Source organism: Periplaneta americana, chromosome 3, assembly GCF_040183065.1.
Source record: "Periplaneta americana isolate PAMFEO1 chromosome 3, P.americana_PAMFEO1_priV1, whole genome shotgun sequence".
Lineage (NCBI taxonomy): Eukaryota > Metazoa > Arthropoda > Insecta > Blattodea > Blattidae > Periplaneta > Periplaneta americana.
In genome coordinates, this window is record NC_091119.1 from 117,451,168 (window position 1) to 117,474,936 (window position 23,769).

A 23,769-nucleotide genomic window follows, 5' to 3' on the forward strand; every position below is an offset into this window, starting at 1 on the left:
TGGCAGAAAGCAGAATAATGTTAAAATGTATAAATGAACACAATAAAACTGCAGCCTTTCAATGGATTCCATATCACTGCAGCATCATGAGTAACGAAAATGCTGACCCACTTGCTAAAACAGGCACTCAAATTGTGCAAACAACACAATCCTGTCTCCTTCCATAATGCATCACGCATCATTCATCAAGTCTATAAAAAGGAACATGCAGAAAACTAACTCTGAGGTCACTTAACAGTATCTGGAAAACAGAAATATCTCATCTCCCAGACTGGCCAAAACAGGAGACAGTAGCTATGTTTCGGCTCTGTTCAGGCCATGATTGCCTGGCCAAACATCTTCACTGCATTGGTACAGTGCAGCAGTTCTCAACCTTTTTTAATGATGTACCACATTTGGGACATTAGCCATAGCATTAACCAAATTTATTATGGGAAAACTTCATGTGTCGCTCCCAGTCATAATTAACGTTTCTATGCTCCAATATTAATAATTTATTGCTTTATTTAGACGTGCTCAATTAAGAAACAGTTACTCTTTGAATTTTTCAATGCAATGCCCCATAAAATATACAGCAAAATTGATATAACTCTATTTCTTACATAATGGTAATTGATTGAATAAACATCATAAATACGTAACATCTCTGCTGATGCTAGAATTTATAACTGAAATAATAAACACAAAATATATCTGGCAGGTAAGCCAGTTAAGCGAGGCACAGTTCTTCAGCGAATACATTTAAATCTGAAGTGTCTGAGAGAGAAATCTGCACTTCTGACAGAACCTCAATACATTCCCCTTCGACAGACACTTACCCACAATATAAAATAGAAGTGAATCATCTCTTCAACTAGTCACCTCACTTTCCTGCAATGTGGTAGAGAAAAAAAATGCCCCTCATGAAAGACCAGAACAGAACATCAGCAGTCAAGGTCATAAGGCTCTTATGAAAGGCCAGAGTAGAACACCAACAGTCAAGTCACCTCGTTTTTCCTGCAACGCTGTGGAATGCACACAATCAATGGACGACCATTGAACCAATCACAGGAGAGAGAGAGGAAAATCAACCAACAAACCAACCAACCAACCAGCAATTGGCAGGAACACAGAAGCAGCTATATAACATCTTTGCTAGTGGCCACTACAGCTCTGGAGAAGACCACAGTATGATGGTCAAAACATCAGAAACCAATGACGACATGGCAAAAACCCAGAAACCTACAACCTACAAGTGAATCATGCTTAGAATCCATCTCACTGCACAGAATTGGAATTTGTCGTGATTTCATAGCTCTGGATTTAATGAAGTAGACAATTCTCACCACTTCATCAAAAACTGTCTTCAGATCAACCGGTATATTTCTTATGGCTAAAGCCTCGTAATGAATGCTATAATATACACATAATGAAATAAAATTTCGAACTACTCTTGATGATGCTTACAGTGCAAGGTGCACACTACTACATTCCCTGTCGGTATAATACTGAAACCGGACCGTCATAAGGAGATCGACATGCCATGCAGATGACGAGTTTCTCTCGTCATAATAGCTCAGTCGTTTGTGTCGTCTGAGCGACATTCAGAAGATCATGGGTTCGGTCCCTGTGGATGGCGAATTGTTTTGTCTTAACATAAAATTGTTTCAGACAACTACGACAGATATTTCAGTTTTTTTATGTGGGAAAAATTATTTTCCATATTCTGTGGGATTGTATTTGGCTTGATCCCGCAAAACAACAGTATAAAAAATATACATCGGAAGATTAATTTTTTGTTCCTAATGAAAAAATAAAAGAAAGTTGATCATAATAAAGAAACAAAAATAAAAAACAAAAAAAATACTAATATTTCGTCCACCAGCCATCTGCTTTTACCACTGCTCTGATCCGGTGAGACATGGCATCAAGAAGACTGCGGAACAAGGGTTCATGATCCATGGCGATGCCATGTGGACTACCACTTTGGAGAACTGGGCATGCACAGTGTGTTGTAAGCAAAACTTATATAATAAGGAAGCTCCAAATTTTATTTCCGTATCTGTATTAATTTAGCCTCAGGAACAACTTGTTAAATTTTTTCAACAAAACTGTGTTTCCCAATCATATATAGATAATAGGGTTTAAAAGGGCACAACAGCAACTATGACTCTATGCGCCCTTATCAATAATTCTTAAAAAAAAAAAAAAAAAACATATGGATAAACTAAAATCTGAATATGAACTACAAAATGTTGTCACACTAAAATCAGGTACACAAATGCATTAATAACAAGGTGATTCGTTAAAAATCATAAAAATGAGCAATTATTAGACCCTAGGCAGTCTTCAAAAAGAACCATAAAAGAATAAAACACATATCGATGGCTCAGAACGAGACTGTTACAACTCAAAAAATTCACTTTTTGAGTTATTACCATCATTTGAACACTTGAATTGAGAACTATGCTATGTGAAAGTGTTAAAACTCTAAAAATTTCCTAGTGGGACATAAATGCACATTGTTGTGCCATGATTCTCTGATTTGCCATCTACAATGGAAAACTTTAAATGGCTCTACTGAAAAATCTCTATTTTTATGTTGTAACAGTCTCGTTCTGAGCCATCGATATGACTAGAAACAAATTCTCTGGTGATTTCAAAACAATAAAATTCTATCAAATATTCGGATGTAGAAGGTCCAAAATGTCGAGTTTAATTAAAACTAATATGAAAGAAAAAAAGTAACCTCTGGGTAAGAAACAACAGGTCAATAAAATCTAGATTATCTTCTCAAGTCCTGGTACTTGGTAAAAACCTCAGAACTGCATTTTTATGATTTTTAACGAATCACTTGTTATTAATGCATTTGTGTACCTGATTTTAGTGTGACAATGTTTTTTAGTTCATGTTCAGATTTTAGTTTATCCATATGTTTTTTTTTAAGAATTATTGATAAGGGCGCATAGAGCCATAGTTGCTGTTGCACCCTTTTTAAACCCTATTATCTATCTATATATGACTGGAAACAATGAGGTTCAAACTTGTCTTCAGACAGTTGGTTAAACAACAAACAATGAACAGTATAATTTTGGAATGTAGGCTTTCATGGCCAGCGTCATTGGGTCGGTGTTATCCGGGCTAAAGGGCCGTGGTCTGATGGAACTGTTGTTACCATATGTTTCGTCCACTACTGTGGCAGACATCATCAGTTACAATTACAGACCGCATCAGCCAAGGACAAATGTGACCAACTATCAATAACTGGAGTATACAGGATCCCGTGCTCCTGTGGTTCAGTATATATATAGGCACGACTCAATGTAATTTCAACACCTGTTTTACTGAACATAGAAAAAACTGCCATCTAGGCCACAATAAGTCAGCAGTAGCCGAGCATATGTTTCAAGAGGGGGAACACAACATCACGTTCAAGGACAATGACATCTTAAGCTGCATGCCACACTTATATGCCAGATTACATCGTGAGGCCATAAGTACAAGAAAAACTTCAATCGAAAAGAAGAAGGCCTTAAAGTTAACCAAGTACGGTAGTCAGTCCTGAGAAATACATGCACCAAACTGTTCATCCAACAGCCGAACAAGACAGCAGCCAATCAGAACACTTCGACCACTGGTGCGGACTGCGGCGACAACAGCAAGCCACAATTCGTCCAGACCTTAGATACCGTAATGCAACCAGTCATAGAACCGTCATTCCCGGCACTCTTAGGAGATCTTTGAGCTCCCGTGTGCCACACCACTGATGATCTCTGCTGCAGTAGTAGACGAAGCATATGGTAACAACAGACCACAGTCCTTTAGCCCAGATAATATAGATCCCAATGAAGTATAATTCACGTACAATCACAACAAATTCAATACATTTGAGTAACACGTCAACTCACTAAAAACTCTAAATCAAACTGACTGATGTGACTAAATGCATCTTAGTGTCCACTTCACTCCGTGATTACATTTGAACTCTTCTTACAAAAGGAGCAGTGCCTGATGGCCTCAAATGTTACTAACTGCTCTACATATAAAAAATTATATTAATACCAAGCATATTCCCACTATCACAAAACTGGTAAGAAACTTTGTACTCCAAACAGTTAGTGAATCTTGTTTATGCTCACCCTATATTTAGAGTTCCAGTACAGATGAACTCTATGCCAACCACTGGAACTTTCAACCCCTATCATGTCTCTGTAAGGCTGCATATTAATTTTTCATTCTCAGGAAAAGCATTATTTGCATGTCGCAGATTATAACAAGAAATATATTAAAAAAAAAAAAAATCGCCATCTAACATATGGAGAATTAGAAACTTTACTTAAATGTAACATATGGAAGAAAGGTTCAACAGAACTCACCTGAAATATGCGAAGAATTTGGTTTCTGTGCCTTTGTGCTTCCTTGTCACTGCTCGAGATGAGCTTGGCAAGCTCAATGAGAGCATGGCCTCTCACAGGCAGTAGAGGGTCGCACACATCAAACAGGGCTTGTTTGCATCGACTCTCTTTCTTGGAATCTGACTTCCCCTGACCTTTTCCAGACACACTGCTTTTCATACAGGCTCCCTCCTCTTTGATGGAATTTGAAAGAGTGTTACGTTTGACACCAGTTGCTTCAATGTGCGATAAATTCTTTCCATGTCTCTCATTCTTGGGCTTATTCGTTGCTGAACTCTGAGTTGCACTGCTGCACATTCGTGGAGTGGTAGACCGTTGTACAATCCCGTGACTCACAATCTTATTGCAGACTTCATCAGTGAACATCTTCAATTCCTCATTCATAACATTATCACGAATTATTCGAAGAGGTTCAACAAGCCGCTTAAATGGTTCCCAATTGATATGTCTTGCACTAGCATTGTTCACCACCACACTGAGAACCATTAAAATCATAAACAAACTTTCTGTGTCATGATCCTCGGGACCATGATCCCCATCTTTCTTCGTCAAGAGGTTGGCATCTCTTTCCAAAAGATATTGGACAAAAAAGATAACATGTGTTGGGTCCTCAGTCAGCTTGTCATGAACAGAAGGGTTCTCGGCTAAAATGGCAAGTAGTTTCACAGCCACAATGTTTCTTTCAGATCGTCCAACAATGTTCAAAATGACTGCATCCTCCATATCCAGCAGTTCGTGATTTAATTTACTTCTTTCACTCTCCAACAAGGCAAGATCTGATTTTGGGTCAGAAAGAAGGCGCAAGAGGAAAACAAACAGACTGTTTGTAACATCTCCCTTCTTGTCTCCCTTCTCTAGTAATTCGACCAGACAGTCCCCAGCTTCCTCTGAGCACAAGTCCTTGTTGGGTTCCTTTCTGAGTTTCACCTCTATACCTCCGGATGATCCAAATGCAAACTCCACTCTATCACTCACTTCCAGCATTCCTTCCACCTGATCACCAAAGAGGAAGGCATTGAAAACTGTATGTAACTGTTTCTGGTTGCATCCCGAGAGAAACTTGAGTAGCAGCTCCTCTACTTGCGTCTTAAGATGAGAGGCACTTTGACGAATCTTCAAGTGTAGCAGAAAAAGCACTGAAGCAACAGAGAACAGATGCTCTGGTGGCAAGGTCGACACATCAGTGACAAAGCACTTGTGTAGACTGTTGATACTCTTAGAGAATTCATCCTCAGACACGACTATACAGTCCTCTTGTGCTTCTAATGGTGTGCTGCTCACTTTCTGCGACAATAATGGCACTTCCCTGTAGAAGGTGGGACCATGGCGACTAACATTGCAGCACAGCAGTAATGGGTTCATCAGTACATCCAGAACATAACGTTCGAACATAAGTGGTTTCTCTGTACACAACGCCTTCATGCAAAGCAGTGACACTGTGGTGTACAGCTGTGACTGTGTTCTATCACCCACATTTAACATTTCCACAATCTGCAATAAAGCACACGACAAGCATAGCACTAGTTCACTTGTTTTCAATTTAATGGAACAAAATGGATGGTTGTTTAATCCATTTAAAAGGATCAATTTAAACTTCCCTCTCTGCTGATAGGATTCTTAATAAATGTGGATAACAAGGAATCTGTATATCTTACACGTCTTTCATCATACAGGACAGGGAAAATATCCACTTCTGGCAATTGCTATTATACAGGAAAAAAAAAAATGAAAAGGTAAAAGACAATTTAAACTACAGACAAATGTTTAGTCAATGGGATGATGATACGACATAGGAGTGGAGAAAATCATGTGCGTCATTATCACACAGTATCTCAAAAATTACTTTCCTGTTTCACTGTTGTCACTTCAAATAGTTTTATTACAATGAGACTAGCATATTACATCAAATGACAAATAATTAACTTTTTCGAAATACTACAGTAAATCCTGACAATAAAAATATCTTTTAAATAAAATAAACAAAATTAACGGATGAAATCAATATGTATTTAAGGATTTATCTGACAAGAAGTAAACTAATTCAATATGCAAAGGAACAAATTAAGTAATCATAAAGAGAAGAGCTTCACCTGTGAGCATATGTTCTTGTAGTACTGTTCTGCATGCTGCACGTGGACAGTCAGGATCACCTTCACCACTGTGTCCAGCTTGCTCCAGTCTGTGCCAATGTCACAAGAGGTGTCACAAATTGCGCGCACAAGGGCACTCACTCCTCCAGGCTTTATGAGGCACTGGACAAGTAAAGGGATACAGCAACGCTTCAGCCATGTTGGAGGGGAGGACTGTACCCCATGCTGCAGACATATGACAGCACATTCATGAAAATTGTGAAACAAATGTCCTTCAAAGCAGCAATATGCTCACTCATAAAAATTGACAAATTCCATAATTTTACTAACACTATTACTACTGTTACAGTTAAATTTAGAACAAAATTTATGGCATGTGCCTATGGAAATGATGAAAAGACTTTAACTGTAGTTTTGAATTTACATCTATCAGGCAAGATAAAGGGAATCTACTTGTTAGGGCTACAGAAATTGGCATTTCTGATTCACTGACCAACTGTTCTTCTGACAACGAATGTAGGTCCAATCCTTGAACTGTACTTTGCCAGATAAGATGTTGCTTTTTTCCAAAACCACAGAAAACTGAACTTTGCTCCACAAGATTAACAAAACAATATAGAATTATGTCCCAGTAATCACAAATAATTCACTAGTCAACAAATTTTAACTTTTCGTCTGTCACAGAAATGAAATCAGCTGATTTTTACTAAATCGACCCTGCTGATTACGAAAATGGCAGCAAAAAATCTGTAACACGTAACATTTTTGTGTGACAGAAGGGGAAGTATTTTGATTAAAAAAACGTTTTCGCGCATTTCAAAATACGTAATTACAAAAGTGAAAATAAATAAATTCCTAAGATGCAAAATTTATACACAAAATACACTGACGTTTCACAGAAAAATAATATTGCTGCATAAATAATAATTACAATAAGAAAAACTGGCCTAATGTCCCTTTTTTACCTTCAAAATAGGCTTTTACTTTATTAATTTAAAACTGGATCAAATGAACTATAATTTTTTAAGGTTTAAAAATTAAATTGATTAAAATCCCAAATCAAATAACTTAGGAGACTTACATTGAAGTAAACAACCATATACAGACTTCAAGCTATATATATATATTTTTTTTTAAGTATTTAGTTAGGTACTTACAGTTATTTTTTCCTCTTGTAGATTGGGTCACCTTCTCTGAACAAAAACCAACAGTAGTCCCCCATCATACTAGAATCCCACCTTCCATGATATCGTTGTTCCATCCTGTGTATATCTTGATGGAATCTTCCCCCTTTTTCATCGCTTACAGCTCTTAAGTTCTCTGGGAAAAAGTCCAGATGGGAATGTAGAAAATGTATTTTCAATGACATTCGACAACCAGGCTTCTGGTAACTATGCAGGAGTTCTTGTACATGCTGTTGGTAATTTTTAGCTTTATTATTATCTAAAAACCCACTAACAACACTTCCAAAGGGATTCCAAGTTTCTAGTTCCTAAACACTTAATTTTTTTTCGAAGCACTCATCTTTCAAATGTTTCCTAATTTGAGGGCCAACAAAAATTCCCTCTTTCACTTTAGCCTCACTGAGTTTCGGAAACATATTCCTTACATATGCAAAACCTTCTCCATTTTCATCCATACCTTTAACGAAATTCTTCATTAAACCAAGGTTGATATGTAAAGGAGGAAGCAGAACTTTTTCCGGTTTTACTAAAGAGACATACTTGATATTATGTTCTGGAACATAGCTTTCTCTGGGAGGCCAGTCTTTCACTATATAGTGTTTTTCAGTCACTCTTCTATCCCACAAACAGAGAAAGCAACAGTATTTTGTGAATCCATCCTGAAGTCCAAGCAATAAGGCAACAATTTTCAAATCTCCGCAGAGTTCCTAGCAGTATGTTTTATATTGGATTGCATCTGACAAATTTGTGTAAGTTTCCTTCATATCTACTGAATACGCCACTGGAATTGATGGTTTAGTGTTTCCATTGTGCAATAGCACTGCTTTTAAACTTATTTTGGAAGAATCTATGAATAACCTCCATTCCTCTGGGATGTGCTGAAATCCTAGTTCTTCTATTAAGCCGTCTATATTTACACACACGCACAGAGAATGCTTCATTATAAAATACTTCGAAAACCGTTCATGTCTCTTCCTGTACAATGAAATTCTAGTATCTGGTGCTAGCAGGTTCCATTGTTGCAGTCTAGACCCTAAAATCTCAGCTTGTTATTTAGTGAGATTAAGATCTCTTATTAAGTCGTTCAGTTCACATTGTTGAATTAAATGGGGTTCTTTATGATGTTCTGGGCCATAGGACTGATCAGAGGATGTTGATGGTTGAGCCAAGTTATCTGTTTGTTCTATTAAAAGAACCAATTCCTCCAATTGTGAAGGATGATTAGGAATATGAAGTTTTGGTCCATGTGGTACAGGTCTTATTGCAGATGGAACGTTAGGATATTCAATTTTAGATCTTGTTTTCTTTGAAAATCCCGTAATCTTTATTAAACAGAAATAACAGTCTTCTGCATGGCTTGTTGGTTCATGCCAGATCATTGGAACTGCAAACGACATACTTCGATTCTTCTCTCCATGCATTCATTTTATCAGTTTTAAGTAACATGTTATGCAGCACAAATGGGGAGCCCATGATTTGTCCTCATCACACACATTACATTCAAAATAGCTATAATATGCTTGTTTTAATTTATCTGATAAAGGCCGACGCTGCGATTTTGCCGTAAATTCTCCACATACGTAACAAAAGCTGTCCGGCGAATTTACACACGCATGACGAGATTTTTTCATTCTGAGAAAGCGTAAAAGAACGCGAAGATAAACACTTAAAACCAGCGATACAACTTGTCACAAGCTCAACCAATATTCAACTAATCCTAAAATGCAATCTATTTCACTCTAAAAGCCCACCCTCTCAGTGCTTTCTGTCGGTCTAGCGCCATAAAGCAATAAAGTAATACAGATATAACTTACTGTGTATCACCCACTACGCGCCTTATTAATGCAGACTCGTGTATTTGAAAGAACCTATTCCTTAAAATACACTTCTAGTATATCCTGAGCAACAATAAGTTATAAAACGAATGAATTTACTGTGTAACCATTTAAATAAAGTCCATAGTTCGATACCCGAGTTCTTTGGTAAATTCATTCTTTTTTTTCACAATTTCCAATTTTCCTCTTAAATGGTGCGTGATGGAACATTTTCAAGTTTAGATCTATCAGCACACAAAAATTGATCTAAAATGACCATTTTCATCCTTGTGACAAAAACCTTGTTGACTAGTGATAATTTGACCAATCCTCTAACAGAAAAGAAGGTTGAGCAAATAAAATTTCTCCTTACCAACTTAAATCCTGTAACACTACAGTTTCAGTAATAAAGTAATTTGAAAATGTAATACACCAGGGTGGGGGAAATAGAAAGAAAAGATGCAGTAAATATAGAAACAAAAATCAAAAAGGTGTGAGACACACCTTACTCCTGGCAGATCCATGCAAGAGTATCAACTCCCTGATGATCAGAGGCTGGTACAGCTTATTGATGAGGGATAGGAAGCACTTCTTGAAGTAACTGCGCTCCTCCTGTAGCCTCCCCCACAACTCAGGGGTCATTACGAACTCCTCACCAGAGCTGTCCTGCTTGCTGCTGCTCGACGCAGTTGGTGATGATGATGACGAAGCTGATGATGCAGGAACACTGGCTGGCTTCTTCAGAGGAGCAAAGCTCAGCTGTGCCAAAGCAGCCACCAGGTCTCCCAGATGCTGTACTAGGATTAGACTCCGCAGAGATGGCTGTTCAAAGCAGGCCACCAATCCTCTTGTCACTCCAGACAAGCGTTCATACTTCTGTGACATGACATAAGCAAGTGACTTGGTTTGCCAATTAGTTATCCACATCTAACCTATTTAATAAATTAAAAATTTATGTGACTATAACTACTGATGACACAATCTTGCATGAATGTCATTTTCATGAGTGATTTCTCAACATTTTTTCTTTTGAGTATAGACAATCCTTGCCTAATTTGTAAGGTGCAGGTAAACAATTTATAAGTGAGAGTTTGGTGCAGATTAGTGCTAAAAAATTGTAGAAGCAACATATTTCATGATAAAATAAGAACAGACAAATATACATGATGCATGGTTCCATCTTAGTGGCTATATAAATTCCCAAGATAATAGGTACTTCGCAACAGACCATCTTTGCCTAATTCGTAAGATGCAGGTAAGCAATACATTATACATTAAAAACACAATTAAATTAAAATATATTACAGAATAAAAATACATCATAATATTGACATATCAAGTAATATTACATAGGTACTATGATTTAAGAATTCTTTCACAGAATAAAAATAAAGATCAGTTAAGTTAGTTAGTGGGGTTTAAAAAGGGCACATTAGCTATTATGACTATTTGCACCCTTAGGATCAGTTAAAATTTGTTTCACCTTCACTATGAATTTGTATACTGCTAAAATTTGTATCCCCAATGGTAACTTACTAAAACACATAATGCCACTACAAGCAGGCGGTTTTTCACATTTCTCAACTCTTCAGTACTCGCGTAATATTTGTATGTCAGTAGTAGCATGAATTATAATAGTAATCCATACTAATTAATCACTAAAACGTGAGTAGCAAACGCAAAATAAATTTGCAACGCACCATTATGTGTATTTATTATTATATCTGGAAGTCATAAGTCATACGGTATTACCATAAATTAATTAATGCGTGTATTTCATTTTTTCTAATTTAAACAGGTTACACAGGCCTATTGTTTCAATTACTCCTGCACTATATTCCTGTTCATCATGGGCACCTTTTCTACAGAAATGACTCGATCAGGTTGTGTTCTCACGTAAATTTCAAGATTATAAATAGTCTATGTAATGTTTTGACATCAACAATAAAATTGTAAAAATCTTAATTCTGTATTTCACTGGTTTAGCTGGAATGAACAACGTGCTAGAAATGCAACTGCTCGTCAATAGTTTGATATTCACTGGGTGTGTATGCTCGCTGTAAATTTTGTACAAATATTCCTGCCAATTTGTTAACTTCTCTCTGTTCAGACATGTCACAATCATTGTAAAAGCGCAAACAATGCAGAAGAAATCTAAGTCTGCAGTATGATATAGTAAGATATATAGCTTCACCTGTGGTGGCTGAGTGGTCAGACTTTCAACCTGTCACACAAGCAGCCGGGTTCTAGTTCCAGTCAGATCTGGAATTTTTCATTGAAACTTGTGGCAGACAAGGTCGCAACTGCGTATTTTCTCGGGAATCTCCTGATTCCCCATAATAGGCACATCATTCAGTCAACATCTCTCCAGTCAGTCATCATTTCATAGAATTCCCCGAATGCCAGCTGACAATGCATGGAGGGGGCAGGCCTAGAAAATAGTGAATTTGCCTGCTCGAAACCTGAGTATGCAGTAAATCTTAATATAGTCAGCCGGTGTAGGTTTGGAAATGTGCCTAGCTTGAGGGTTAGCGAAATAAATCCCAAAATGTCACATTGCTGGGTCATAGTGTTCCCTTCCCAAAATTCAATTCAATTCAAAGTTTAAATTCCTGTACCTTTTATAACCCAATTCCTCTACATTCAATTTACTGGGCTTCAAAATGCCACCAAGATACAGTATTCCAAAAAAAAAGCCCTGATCTCCAGCTCGCCTGAAAAGTTTGACATCCCTATCCCAATCATGCTTTTGCTTCATTTTTTCAATATATACATTTGTGCTACCCACAATAATGTTGAAAATTATTTATTTAAACATGAACAAACGAAAGCTGTCATGCGTTTTTACAACTTCGACACTTCTTGTGACCTCAGACAACAGAAGTGCAACATTATGAGATCTTGTTCTAACATTTGGCACCTCTTATTCCACGTGTCATTTAGTGTTATTTTTTCCTAGAAAATGTTTAGATGACGAAACTTCTCTATTATCAGTTTCTTCACATCTCTTCAGCGTCTAGATTATCATTGTTCATATTCACTACGTCTTCATTTTCGCTTTCATTTTTATCTTTGCTTTCACTACCTTCTGTATTGTCCCGCGCCGTGGCATCATGGTCTAAGGCATCCTGCTTAGGACTCGCGTTGTGGAATGTGCGCCAGTTCGAGTCCTCATGGGGGAAGAAATTTTCTCATGAAATTTCGGTGTGTATGGAAGCGGTGCCCACCCAGCACTGTGATGTACTCGGGGAGCTACAATAGGTAGCAAAATCCGGTTACACAAACCAGCTACAATGACTGGGGGGCTTATCGTGCTAACCACGATACCTCCATTCTCATTGCGTGATTGTCCACCTCTGCTTCGGCATTTGGCCGTGAGGCCAGCAGCCGGCTGGTCGGTCTTGGTCCTTCGTGGGCTGTAGCGCTACAGATTATTACCTTCTGTATTATAGTCTTCACCCAGCCATTCTTGACTTAGTTTGCTAGCAGTACTCATTTCGAAAAAAAAAGAAAAACTACAATCACAGAAATACAGAATTGTAATGTGATCACAATTTAGACAAAATTAAAAATAAATAAGAAACCTAATTCTGATTAGTTGCAAGTGAGTGTTATTTTTACAAAGTCGAACTTCACGTTATAAGACAGAGACGTTCACAGATCTATTACATTAGTCCTCTTTGATGGGAGAAGAATCAGGCTGGGAACTGTCCTCACACACAGGCTGCTTGAGTGGGCCTATTGTACTACCCGGAATGGAATGGTGTACATGCCCTAAAGCCCCCACACTACAGATTCCCCTGTGCACCACCTCTGAACTCATCTACAGCCTACAGAATCCCCTTACTTTTCTGTGTAGGCATCATCATGGTCTTTGATCACTGGTCCCACGAGCTATGAGTCCAGGGGAAAGCCCATGGTTTATAGTACTATCACCAGCAAGTAATGACTACATACCACAGGGTCCAAGATCAGTGGTGGTTCGTAATCGACTATACATCAGAGCAAGACCAAAATATGGGAAAGAAACAATGATAATGATGATGAAAGAGAAGTATAATTATGATGGCGAAATGAGTCCGAGGGCCAACACCGGAAATTATCCAGTAATTGGGAAAAACTTCGGAAAAGACTTCAATCAGGTAACTTGTACCAACCAGGATTTTAACCCAGGCCTGCTCATTTCATGGTCAGACAAACTAACTACTACTCCACAGCATTTGACGTATCATGGGTCATTACCACCCTGAAGTAACACAGTAATAAATAATGTTTCAGTCCTACCTGATAAAGAAAGCTCATGTTGGTAATCACGTGGCATACAATTATTGTAATCCATTCAAAACTAATGCAAAATAAAATATATTTCAGCACATGCGAATGCATTGTAACTGTGCAGCGCAATGTCATAGGAAGGTATACAAGTTCCAGCACAATTGGTGGTGATTGTGACGACGATATAATAATAAACAAGACTGGATCACTATTGTATGCCGCACGACTACTGGAGGGTTAAGTTTATGATTTTCGATGTGACCAGATGTGCATTTTGCAAGCTATAATTATGAAAATCCGAATACTTGTGGAAATTTGGTGCAGATTAGTGCTAAAATATTCGTAGAAACAATATATTTCATGATAAAATAAAAACAGAAACATACACTTGCGATATTATTTAATTAACTAAAAAGTGGAGAAAAATTCTATGCCTATGTTTAACAGGACAATGCAATTGCATAAAATGGTAGTTATTCCACGTCTGTACTGGAATCTCTTTTTCATAACCAGCTACTAAGTTACAATTTGTGGTAATTGAGATCTCCAGATTGTAATGTTTGATAGATATTTTTTTTAGTCAGTTATTTAATAATGCTGTATCACTACTAGATTATTAGCATCAATGAATGTCGAGACAGTATTTGGCGAGATGAGGCCGTGAATTCGCCAGAGATACTTGACATTAGCCTTACAGTTGGGAAAACCTCGGAAAAAGACAACCTGTAAATCAGTTCAAGCAGGAATCAACTCATGCCCAAGCACAGCACCACAGATCAGCAAGCAAATGCATTATGCTGGTGGCTTTAGCTTCTGATACATTTGCTTGTAAGGAGATGACAAAAACATGGCATATGAAACAAACTCTCGCACACTGTGAGTATTAGAAATCAACATCTTAAATATGTCCACATTTATAGGTCCTATAATCTGCAATATATATTTCAGAATTAATTCAAGTGGTGGAAGATATATCCGGCAAGTAAGCTTACTTGTAATGGTAAGTACAGAGTTTAATTAGAAGATATCTCCAACAGTACTTGTACTTGTAAATATACAGCTAAATTAAATTACATTGACCTGGGAGACTAGGGGCATTCAATGACTCATGCCATCACTGTGAGTTGAATATCTGCTTTCTGGCATCACTCATTCAAAACCAAAGGCAGAGGGAGTAAACTGTTATTGAAATATCCATTAAAACGCACATTACTTCCTATACTTGAACTGATTTTCTTATTTAGATTTACGTACAGCTATTTCCTCCCTTGAAAATACAGTAAAATTTCATATATACGTTTTTATGGGATCCAAAGAAAAAAACGCATAAGTGAGAAAAACAAATAATTGAAGTGGCATTTAGTAACATCTGAACTAGCATCTACTGCCCCTCACATGTCTGTGAAATCACATTATACTTCACACACCTCTAGGATGACGAGCTCTTCCACCTTCAGTTTCTGTGCACTAGTGGAACGGGCAGCAAGAGAGATGCCAACACCTGGCAGCAAGCTGGGCAAAACCCCCATGGAGATTACGAACTGCAGACATGTTCTTATTGTCTTCTGTTGACTCACACTCAGAATATCCACAGATGGTTGTTGAGCTTCTCCTGGCTGCTCCTTCACTTTACATTTCGAGATCTTTTCACTCAAGCACTTCTTCAGTGAGAGCAGGATATACAAGGACACACACACAAACTTCCATCTGAAAAAAAATTATTCTTTCACCACCATGAAACCATCAATGCTATGACTGGCGCAGATGCACTGAAACTGTATTATATCCTACTACTACCAATACTATCCATAACTCAAACTGTTCTCATGTTCTAGCAATCACTATGACGGTATGAGGGACTCTCTGATTAATACATTCTTAAAATTCTTACTGAGTGCAAAATGAGGTAGGTAGTACCCAAAAGTTTCCGAAATTTGTAAGTGGCAAGTGATCGAGCACTATTCGACAAAATGCCGCTAGGTGACACTTCATACAACTCTAGTGAATCAGTGTGCCATGCTGCTTCATTCTGAGTGGATTTTTCCATTGTTACATGTTGCTTACATTGTGATTTCACAATGACAGATTTGAGGGAGCAGCGCGTCTGCGTAAAGTTTTGTTTCAAACTGGGAAAACTGCTGCAGAAATACAACAAATATTAAAGCAAGCACTTGGAGACTATGCTCTAGGCCAGACCCAAACCTACGGGTGGTTCAAACATTTTAAAAATGGCCGAACATAAGTTGATGATAATTGTTCTGGACTGCCATCAACTGGCATTACACCTGAAAATGTCACTGCTATTCGGGCTGTGATAGTGCAAGATTGCAGGCAGACCATCCACGACGTCTGCGACATGTTAGACTATCGTATGAAACGTGCCAGAGGATTTTGTCTGATGAACTCAACATGAGAAGGATTGTGGCAAAGTTCATTCAGTGACTACTGAGTGCTAAGCAGAGACAGCATCACCTGGAAGTCTGCAGGAATCTTCAGAATCAGCTTCATGATGACCCAGACTTCTTTCCCAAGGTTGTCACAAATGATGAAAGTTGGGTTTATGGCTACAACCCCGAAATCAAACAGCAGTCTTCTCAATGGAAATGTCCATCTTCACCCCACCCCAAAAAAATCTGTCAAGTGAAGAGCAATGTCAAGTCCATACTCGTGTTTTTTTTCGGCATTGAAGGGATTAACCACAAGAAGTTTGTCCCTCCTCCTCCTACTATGACAGTGAATGCAGTGTTCTATCGTGACGTTTTGAAGTGATTGTGGAAGAATCTGAGAAAATGTCTGGAAATGTGGTGCAAATGCAATTGGTTTCTCCATCACGACAATGCAAGGCCGCATACAACTTTCATCATACAAAACTTCCTGGGGAAAAACAAAATCACAACTGTTCCTCACCCACCATATTCGCCAGATTTAGCCCCGTGCGACTTCTTTTTGTTCCCCAAGATGAAAATCAACTTGAATGGTCGAAGATTTCAGACAGTTCAGGAAATTCAAGCAAAATCACAGGAGGTGCTGAACAAGCTCTCAAAAAAGGACTTTCAGATGGCATTCAATACATGGAAGAAGTGCTGGAAGCGGTGTATACACTCACAAAGGGACTATTTCGAAGGTGATGGTGGTGCATAAGATCCAGGTATGGTGTAATTCCATTTATTGAGGCATTTCGGGAACTTTTGGGTACCACCTCGTATCATACCACTACATATCAACAATTCCATGTCCTATACAACTCCAACTATTCTGATTCAGCAATAAAAATAATATGAGTTTATAAAAATTTTTGTATGCCAAAGTTTAGTTACATCATTTACCAAGAACAGAACATTATACTCCAACTCATTTTTCTTTCTGTTTACTTCAGTGCTTTTCAAATGTATTTTTATCACTGTATAATGATTAAGACTTGAGCATAAAATTGAAGAAGATAGCATGTGGATCTGGGGTGTTGGAGAAGTAATTGAAACACCCCAAAGCACTATACTACAGTGTGCAATAGGACTATTATCCATCCAGCTCAAAAAAGAAACCCCACATGAACAAGGGAGCTCGTATCACTCCATGCTCAAGATGTGCAACTGGTAATTCATTCATCCATCTATAGCAGTGTTTTCAACCTTTTTCAACATGTGACACACTAAAGGTGCAATTTAAAATCTTGCAGCACACTCGTATAATCTAAATTAGTGGTTCCCAACCAGAGGGGAATTTTGAAGGTTTTACAGGGAATGTGTTTACTGAATGTTGACTTGTGCCACATTCGCTGAAAGTTGATTCTTGTGGACTCACATTTTTACTACTCTTTTCACGTTTACTTTTTCAATTTTTTTACGACAACCTTTATGTTTTCATTTTCTCGCAGCACACCAGTTGAAAATGGCTGATCTATAGGGACTTCCCCTCACCTGGATTCTACGCACTTTCATCTGAACAATGCACATGTTCTTTTTAAGTATCATGTACAAACTAGCACAAGAGCAGTGCTTAAGGAAAGTACTGAAAACTTTCAAGACAATAGCTTGCTCTCCATTCTTTAGAGCTTTGCCACTTTTTAAGTTCGACTCCAACACAGTCATAATAACCCAACTGTGGAATGGACTGTGTTTCTCTTTCAAATGACGTCATTCTAGAGGCAACCATTAAATGCATGTTACTGAATCGTCTGAATAATGTAATTCTATGGTAAATACAGTGTTTTTCAAAAGTAAGATGTAACTTTAATTGCTCACATTAATAATGTTAACATATATATATATATATATATATATATATATATATATATATAACAAGAAAAATCAAAAGAAAGTAAAAATAAAATAAAATAAAACAAAAAGTGTGCTGGAATGTTAGGCTACACTTTTCCTACATCATGTGTTATTTTAATCATTTAAATCTAGGTAAGTTATAAGTAAGACAGTAATCATAAATCAGATAAAGGATATGAATAAATAAATAGGCCTATGTTGTTATTCGAAAATTTTGTTTAATGTATTTGTGAATTCTGTGAAAGGCATTGCTAAATCAAAATCGTATTGAGAGCTGATTTCATTATAAATCTGACTTTTTTTAAGGGTGAATTACTGTGAGCTAACGGTTTAGGCGCATCATAATATCTACATTAAAATATGATTCCCAAGATTACCTCAACTATTAAAATAAATTTTTAAAGAAATTGCATATTGTGTATTATTCAATTAACAATTTTATATATAAAAATTGTGTTATTTTTCTGTGATTAATTAATGATACTGTATTAAACTCATTTAATATGGGCACGTAACTTACATTCTTAGCTAAGAAGAAATTCCATACTTTTTTAAAAATGAATACTATGCCTCAAACATTTTCTGAATCGTTTCAATATTATTTATGTAAGGCTGATATAATGGTGACCAAACAACTGAAGGATATGCCAATTTCGATCTTATCAAATAGTTGAAAAGCATAACCAATGTATTTGTATTTCTAAAGATAAACTCTAAATTCCTGTTAAGACTCTTTGTTATTCTATTAATATGCGACTTGAATGACAAGTTGCAAGTAAAATCAGCACTCAAATCTCTGGGTATTTATTTGTCAATGTTTCCTCATTCATTTTGTAATGTGTTTACAATTTTGTTTTCACCTGTTAAAGTTAACAGTAACACATTTATTAATAATAAATAATTTATTTTTTAAACTCCGTTTGTATGGTATGTAGGTCACCTTAGTATCATTTTTATTAGCAATTAGTATATACAGGATGGAAGTTAAATAATCCTGCAGACTGAAAGAGACGATAGGGTATACTTAAATGAATAGGGATCATTCCATGTCAATTCATCCAGTAAATTCTGAAAATGTCACTTGATGTCAGGGATTTTCATAAAAACGTACTGAATTGTGCTACAAGCATATCTAGGGCTAGTCTTACAATTTGAATGGATTTTATGTATTGATTGCAGAGTAGTGACTATTAGAAGTCACAGACTTACATGTTAACACACAAACTGTTCTCTACATTCTACAGTTATTGAGCTAGACATTTCATATTTTGAATGAAACTGTAGAATGACCGTCTTCTGAATTAGATATGTAGTTTGCAGTAGCGGCTGGTGGTCAAAATAATGAGTGTGCTACAATCTCTATATTGGCTTATATACACTTATATGTATTTATCTTAATTTGAGACTCGCCTAGTGACGAAATATGAAGTCCATACGACGTTCCTTCCTACTGCAGAACTTGTCAATTACCCTGGTGTTAAACCCCTCCATCTCGATCATCATACTCCTTTCTATTGGCAGTATTGCAAGAGCAGTGAGACGATCCTGGGGCATAGTGTTCCTTAAAACCCGTTTTTATGCGTTTCAAGCAAGAAAAACATCCATCTGGCTCAGCAGTGGTCATTGGTGTTGTAAACAAAATATTTAACAACTTCGTTACTTCACGGAATGAATCCTGTAAATTGTTGGAGACTATGTATTGTAACAATTGAACAGCTCCATCTATATTTCGGACGTCGGGTCTTCCGTATAAAACTCCAAGTTGCGTCATTAACACTCTTTTGTTAAGTATAGTATAGCTGTTGACAGCAACTTCAAGTTCGCGTTCACGAAAATTATACGAAAAATTCTAAAAAATTTTGCTGTTTAACAATTTTGTTGCGTCTAGGTAGCTTAAAGACTGGAAACGGTAAGTAGTTTCCTGAATTATACAATCACATACTTCCTTGGCTTCAATTTTCCGTTGCTTGCTAGCTGATTCAGGGGGAACCTCATAGGCCTACAGGTAGATGGCAGCAGCAGTCTGATATTCCAATTACCAAATACATTGTAAATAGTTCCAAGTTCTTCCACAAACAAGCATTCTTTCGTTACGCTTTACTTTTGCAATCTCCAAGCTGTGTTGTGCTGAAGCTGACTACAGCACTTTCCCGCGTAAAAATAGCCAATCAGAGCAGTGATTTCAGCTTTGCACATGCGCATAAATGTCTACATTCTCATGAAGTTCAGAGTAGCACAACGAACCCCCTGAGGCACCAAAGAGCGAAGACTAAACACTCTATAATGCATCATGAATATAACCACGGGAAATTGTTAAATGACAGATCAGATACTGTGGTATTACAAATACATTTGAGCAAAAAATATCACTGTGCTGTAGCACTATAGCACATAGGGAGGTGCCGCCCCTGGTAGTTTCCTAATTTCAGTTCGTGGTTTATGCAGTCAGCCTCCATACATAAAATTTAATTGCGAAAGTTCACAATTTTTTTTCTCATATTGCCACACCTTTAAATATCAGGAAACGTCTATGGAATAATTATGGACTCATAAGGTATTAACAAGAAAAAAATTGTTTTGGAGAAATAATGGGTAGTATTGGAATAGCATGTTTTCAGTAGAAGGGAAAATGTAACTTGCTATTGTCATAGTTTCATGTCGTCATTCTCTTTAGGTAAATATGAAGATCATTGAAGCAGTTTGCAGGACAGCCACTTTCACTCTGATATTTGTGTACAAGCCAAGCAGTTCGCAGGATTGCCAATTTATCTCTCATATTGTTTAGAAGTCAAGATGTCAGATGATGGGTGTAAATATATGAAGTGAAAATTTAATATAACATGTTGTAAGTATATATTATCTCTCTAAAAACCTATATTTTACAACATACAACAATACTTGGTTATTCTGTCAGTAAATACAGAATTACAACTCAATTGAACAGATTGCAATATCTGTTTGTTCACTTCTAGGTAAATACGATGGAAGATAGCAGTTGCCATTGCATTCTTGGGGAAGAATGCAGTGATGGTTTGAAGATACTGAATACATTGACACACGAAGAACAGGAACTTATACTCTGGCATAGTCATATCCAATCCATACCTCTAGATGACTCCGCTATTTGTTCAAAACACATAGACAAATATCTATGTCAATTTGCACTCCATCAAAGGTTATGCTGTAACATTTTCAACATTCACAAGCATCCAATTAAATCAGCTCTACATGAAATAATGTTGGAAGAAGCAAAGGAATTAAGAGACAGTGGACTAGCTGTGACTCCTGGGCAGAAGCTCTGTCCAACGTGTAGGAAACACTTGTGTGAAGTTCGTAGCATACTCACAACTCAAAACACAATGTCTTCTTCTGGTGAAGAAATTACTGAGTCTACAGATTTGATTCAAGAATCACCACGTAGACTGAACACCAGTTTATTTCAGTTAGACATATCTCCTATACATTTGCACTCAGTTCGTAGGCACAGCCAATTAGTTGCAGCTAAGAGAAAGTTTCAATCAGCAGCACAAGCACTTCAAACTAAAATCAGTCAAATTTATGATACTAAGTTAGCAACCGAAACAGAACTTGAGACAACAGAAGAGAATGTGCAAGAGAGAACACAACATTTTGATGAGTTAATGGGGCAAATTAAGATTAAATTAAATATGTCAACATCTGTGAAGGAATCAAACTACAACTGGTACCAGTGTTGTGGCCTAGAAATAAAGTTAGTGAAATGTTTGACATTTCTGAGTATATGATACACCAGGCATGTACACTTCTGACTGAGAAAGATATTCTAGCATTGCCTGAACCAAGGAAAGGGAAGAAGCTATCAGAAGAGACAACCAAGACAGTGATTGATTTTTACTTGGATGATAACATTTCAAGAACAATGCCGAAATGAAAGACAAAGTAGGCATAAATAAAAATGTTCATAAACAAAAATGGCTTGTTTTAAGCAATCCGTCTGAGCTGCATTATTTGTTCAAAACAACATTCCCTCACAACAAGATAGGTTTATCTTAATTTGCAAATCTCAGGTACACATGCTGTCTGTATGTGTACAATCCACCAGAATGTTCAGTTGCTTCTGGAAAGTATGCATATGAAAGGAACTTACAGTGATCTGATTAAACTAATAACTTGTGACATACATAACAGAAGTTGCATGCTACGTCTTTGTGAAAAGTGCTCTAGCAATCCTGTCCTAAAAAACATATCCAACAACAATTCCCAGATGACTTTGATCTGATGAATCAATCCAGTACAGACAATGGGTAGCAACAGATAGAATAAATATGATTGTTGAAGTAAACACTTTCTCTGAATTTTGTGATTTACTAATACAGAAAATTTAAAAACTCATTCCACATTCATTTACAGCAAAAGCACAGCCTTCTTACTTGAAAATGTTAAAAGAGAACCTGGATAATGAATCAGCTATCAGTGAAACTACAATTTTTTAATTCAAGACAAAGCCCAAGGATTTCATTGGAACACAGGTAGCTGTACACTTCATGCTGCAATGGTATATTACGAGGCGTGTTCTTATAAGTTCCGTTTTCAATTATAGCCATCGCATCGCTGCAATCGTTATTTTGCGCATGCGTGTTTTCTTCTTCAGTCCTCAGGCAAGCTGTGCATGCAGTTTCAGAGCTTCAGTCCGTGTGTGTGTGGTTAGTTGTGATCAGTTGAAATATTTAAAGTGAATGAGCACCCCGCCGACTGTATGATGCGGCCTGTTATCTGTTCCTTGAATGCGAGAAACATCAAACCAGTTGACATTCATCATCAACTTTGTGAGGTGTATGGTGATGATGCCATTAGTGATAGAATGGTCAGGAGATGGGTTAGGAAGTTCAATGAGGGCCGCATCTCTGTGCATGATGAGCAGCCATCTTTGATCAATGATGATTTGGTGCGTGCTGTCGATGAAAAAATTCATGAGGACAGGAGGTTCACAATTTCTTTGCTTTCCTTGAATTTCCCACAAATGTCGCGGAGTGCTCTCTACAAAATTGTAACAGATCGATTATGATATCGAAAATTGGTACTCACGATGGGTACCAAAGATGCTCACCGAGGAACACAAAGCCAAACGAGCTTCCAGTACATTAAGCTTTCTCACACGTTACAGTGAGCAAGGCGATGAGTTTCTTGACCATATCGTGACAGGTGACTAGACTTGGGTGTCTCACATGACACCTGAGTCGAAGCAGCAGTCCGTGGAATGGAGGCACACTGCATCGCCAAGGATAAAGAAATTCAAACAAACCATGTCAACACGCAAGATCATGTGCACTGTTTTTTGGGACAGAAAAGGAGTCTTACTCATCGAATTCTTGCCTCAGAGTGAACCATTAATAGAGAAACCTATTGTCGACCTTGAAGAACCTCCGTCACGCAATTCAGAACAAGAGACGTGGGACGCTGACCAATGGAGTTGTGTTGCTTCATGACAACGCTCGGCAAACGTGATACCCAAAATCTCATCTCGAAATTTGGCTGGGAACAAATTGACCATCCCGCCTACAGCCCAGATTTGGCTCCAAGTGACTTTCATCTCTTCCTGCACCTGAAGAAGTTCCTCGGTGGTCAACGTTTTGATGGCGACGATGAAGTGAAAACACCAGTGCGGGAGTGGTTAGCATCGCAGGCAGGCGAATTCTACAATGAGGGGATAGAAAGACTTGTGCCACGACTCGATAAATGCCTCAATAATGGTGGAG

The 23,769-nt window shown here is 37.5% G+C and overlaps 1 protein-coding gene across 4 annotated transcripts in view; it reads right to left on the bottom strand.

Annotated features, from left to right (window-relative positions):
* The window catches only part of Tango6 (transport and golgi organization 6), an 84,716-nt gene that overhangs the window by 33,877 nt on the left and 27,070 nt on the right, over positions 1-23,769 (bottom strand). For all 4 annotated transcript variants that reach the window (XM_069821384.1, XM_069821386.1, XM_069821383.1 and 1 more), the window contains 4 exons: positions 15,185-15,464; positions 9,987-10,358; positions 6,485-6,709; positions 4,356-5,885 (listed from right to left, as the gene is read on the bottom strand). In XM_069821384.1, the coding sequence (XP_069677485.1) occupies positions 4,356-5,885; positions 6,485-6,709; positions 9,987-10,358; positions 15,185-15,464 (2,407 nt within the window). The remainder of the gene's footprint in view (positions 1-4,355; positions 5,886-6,484; positions 6,710-9,986; positions 10,359-15,184; positions 15,465-23,769) is intronic.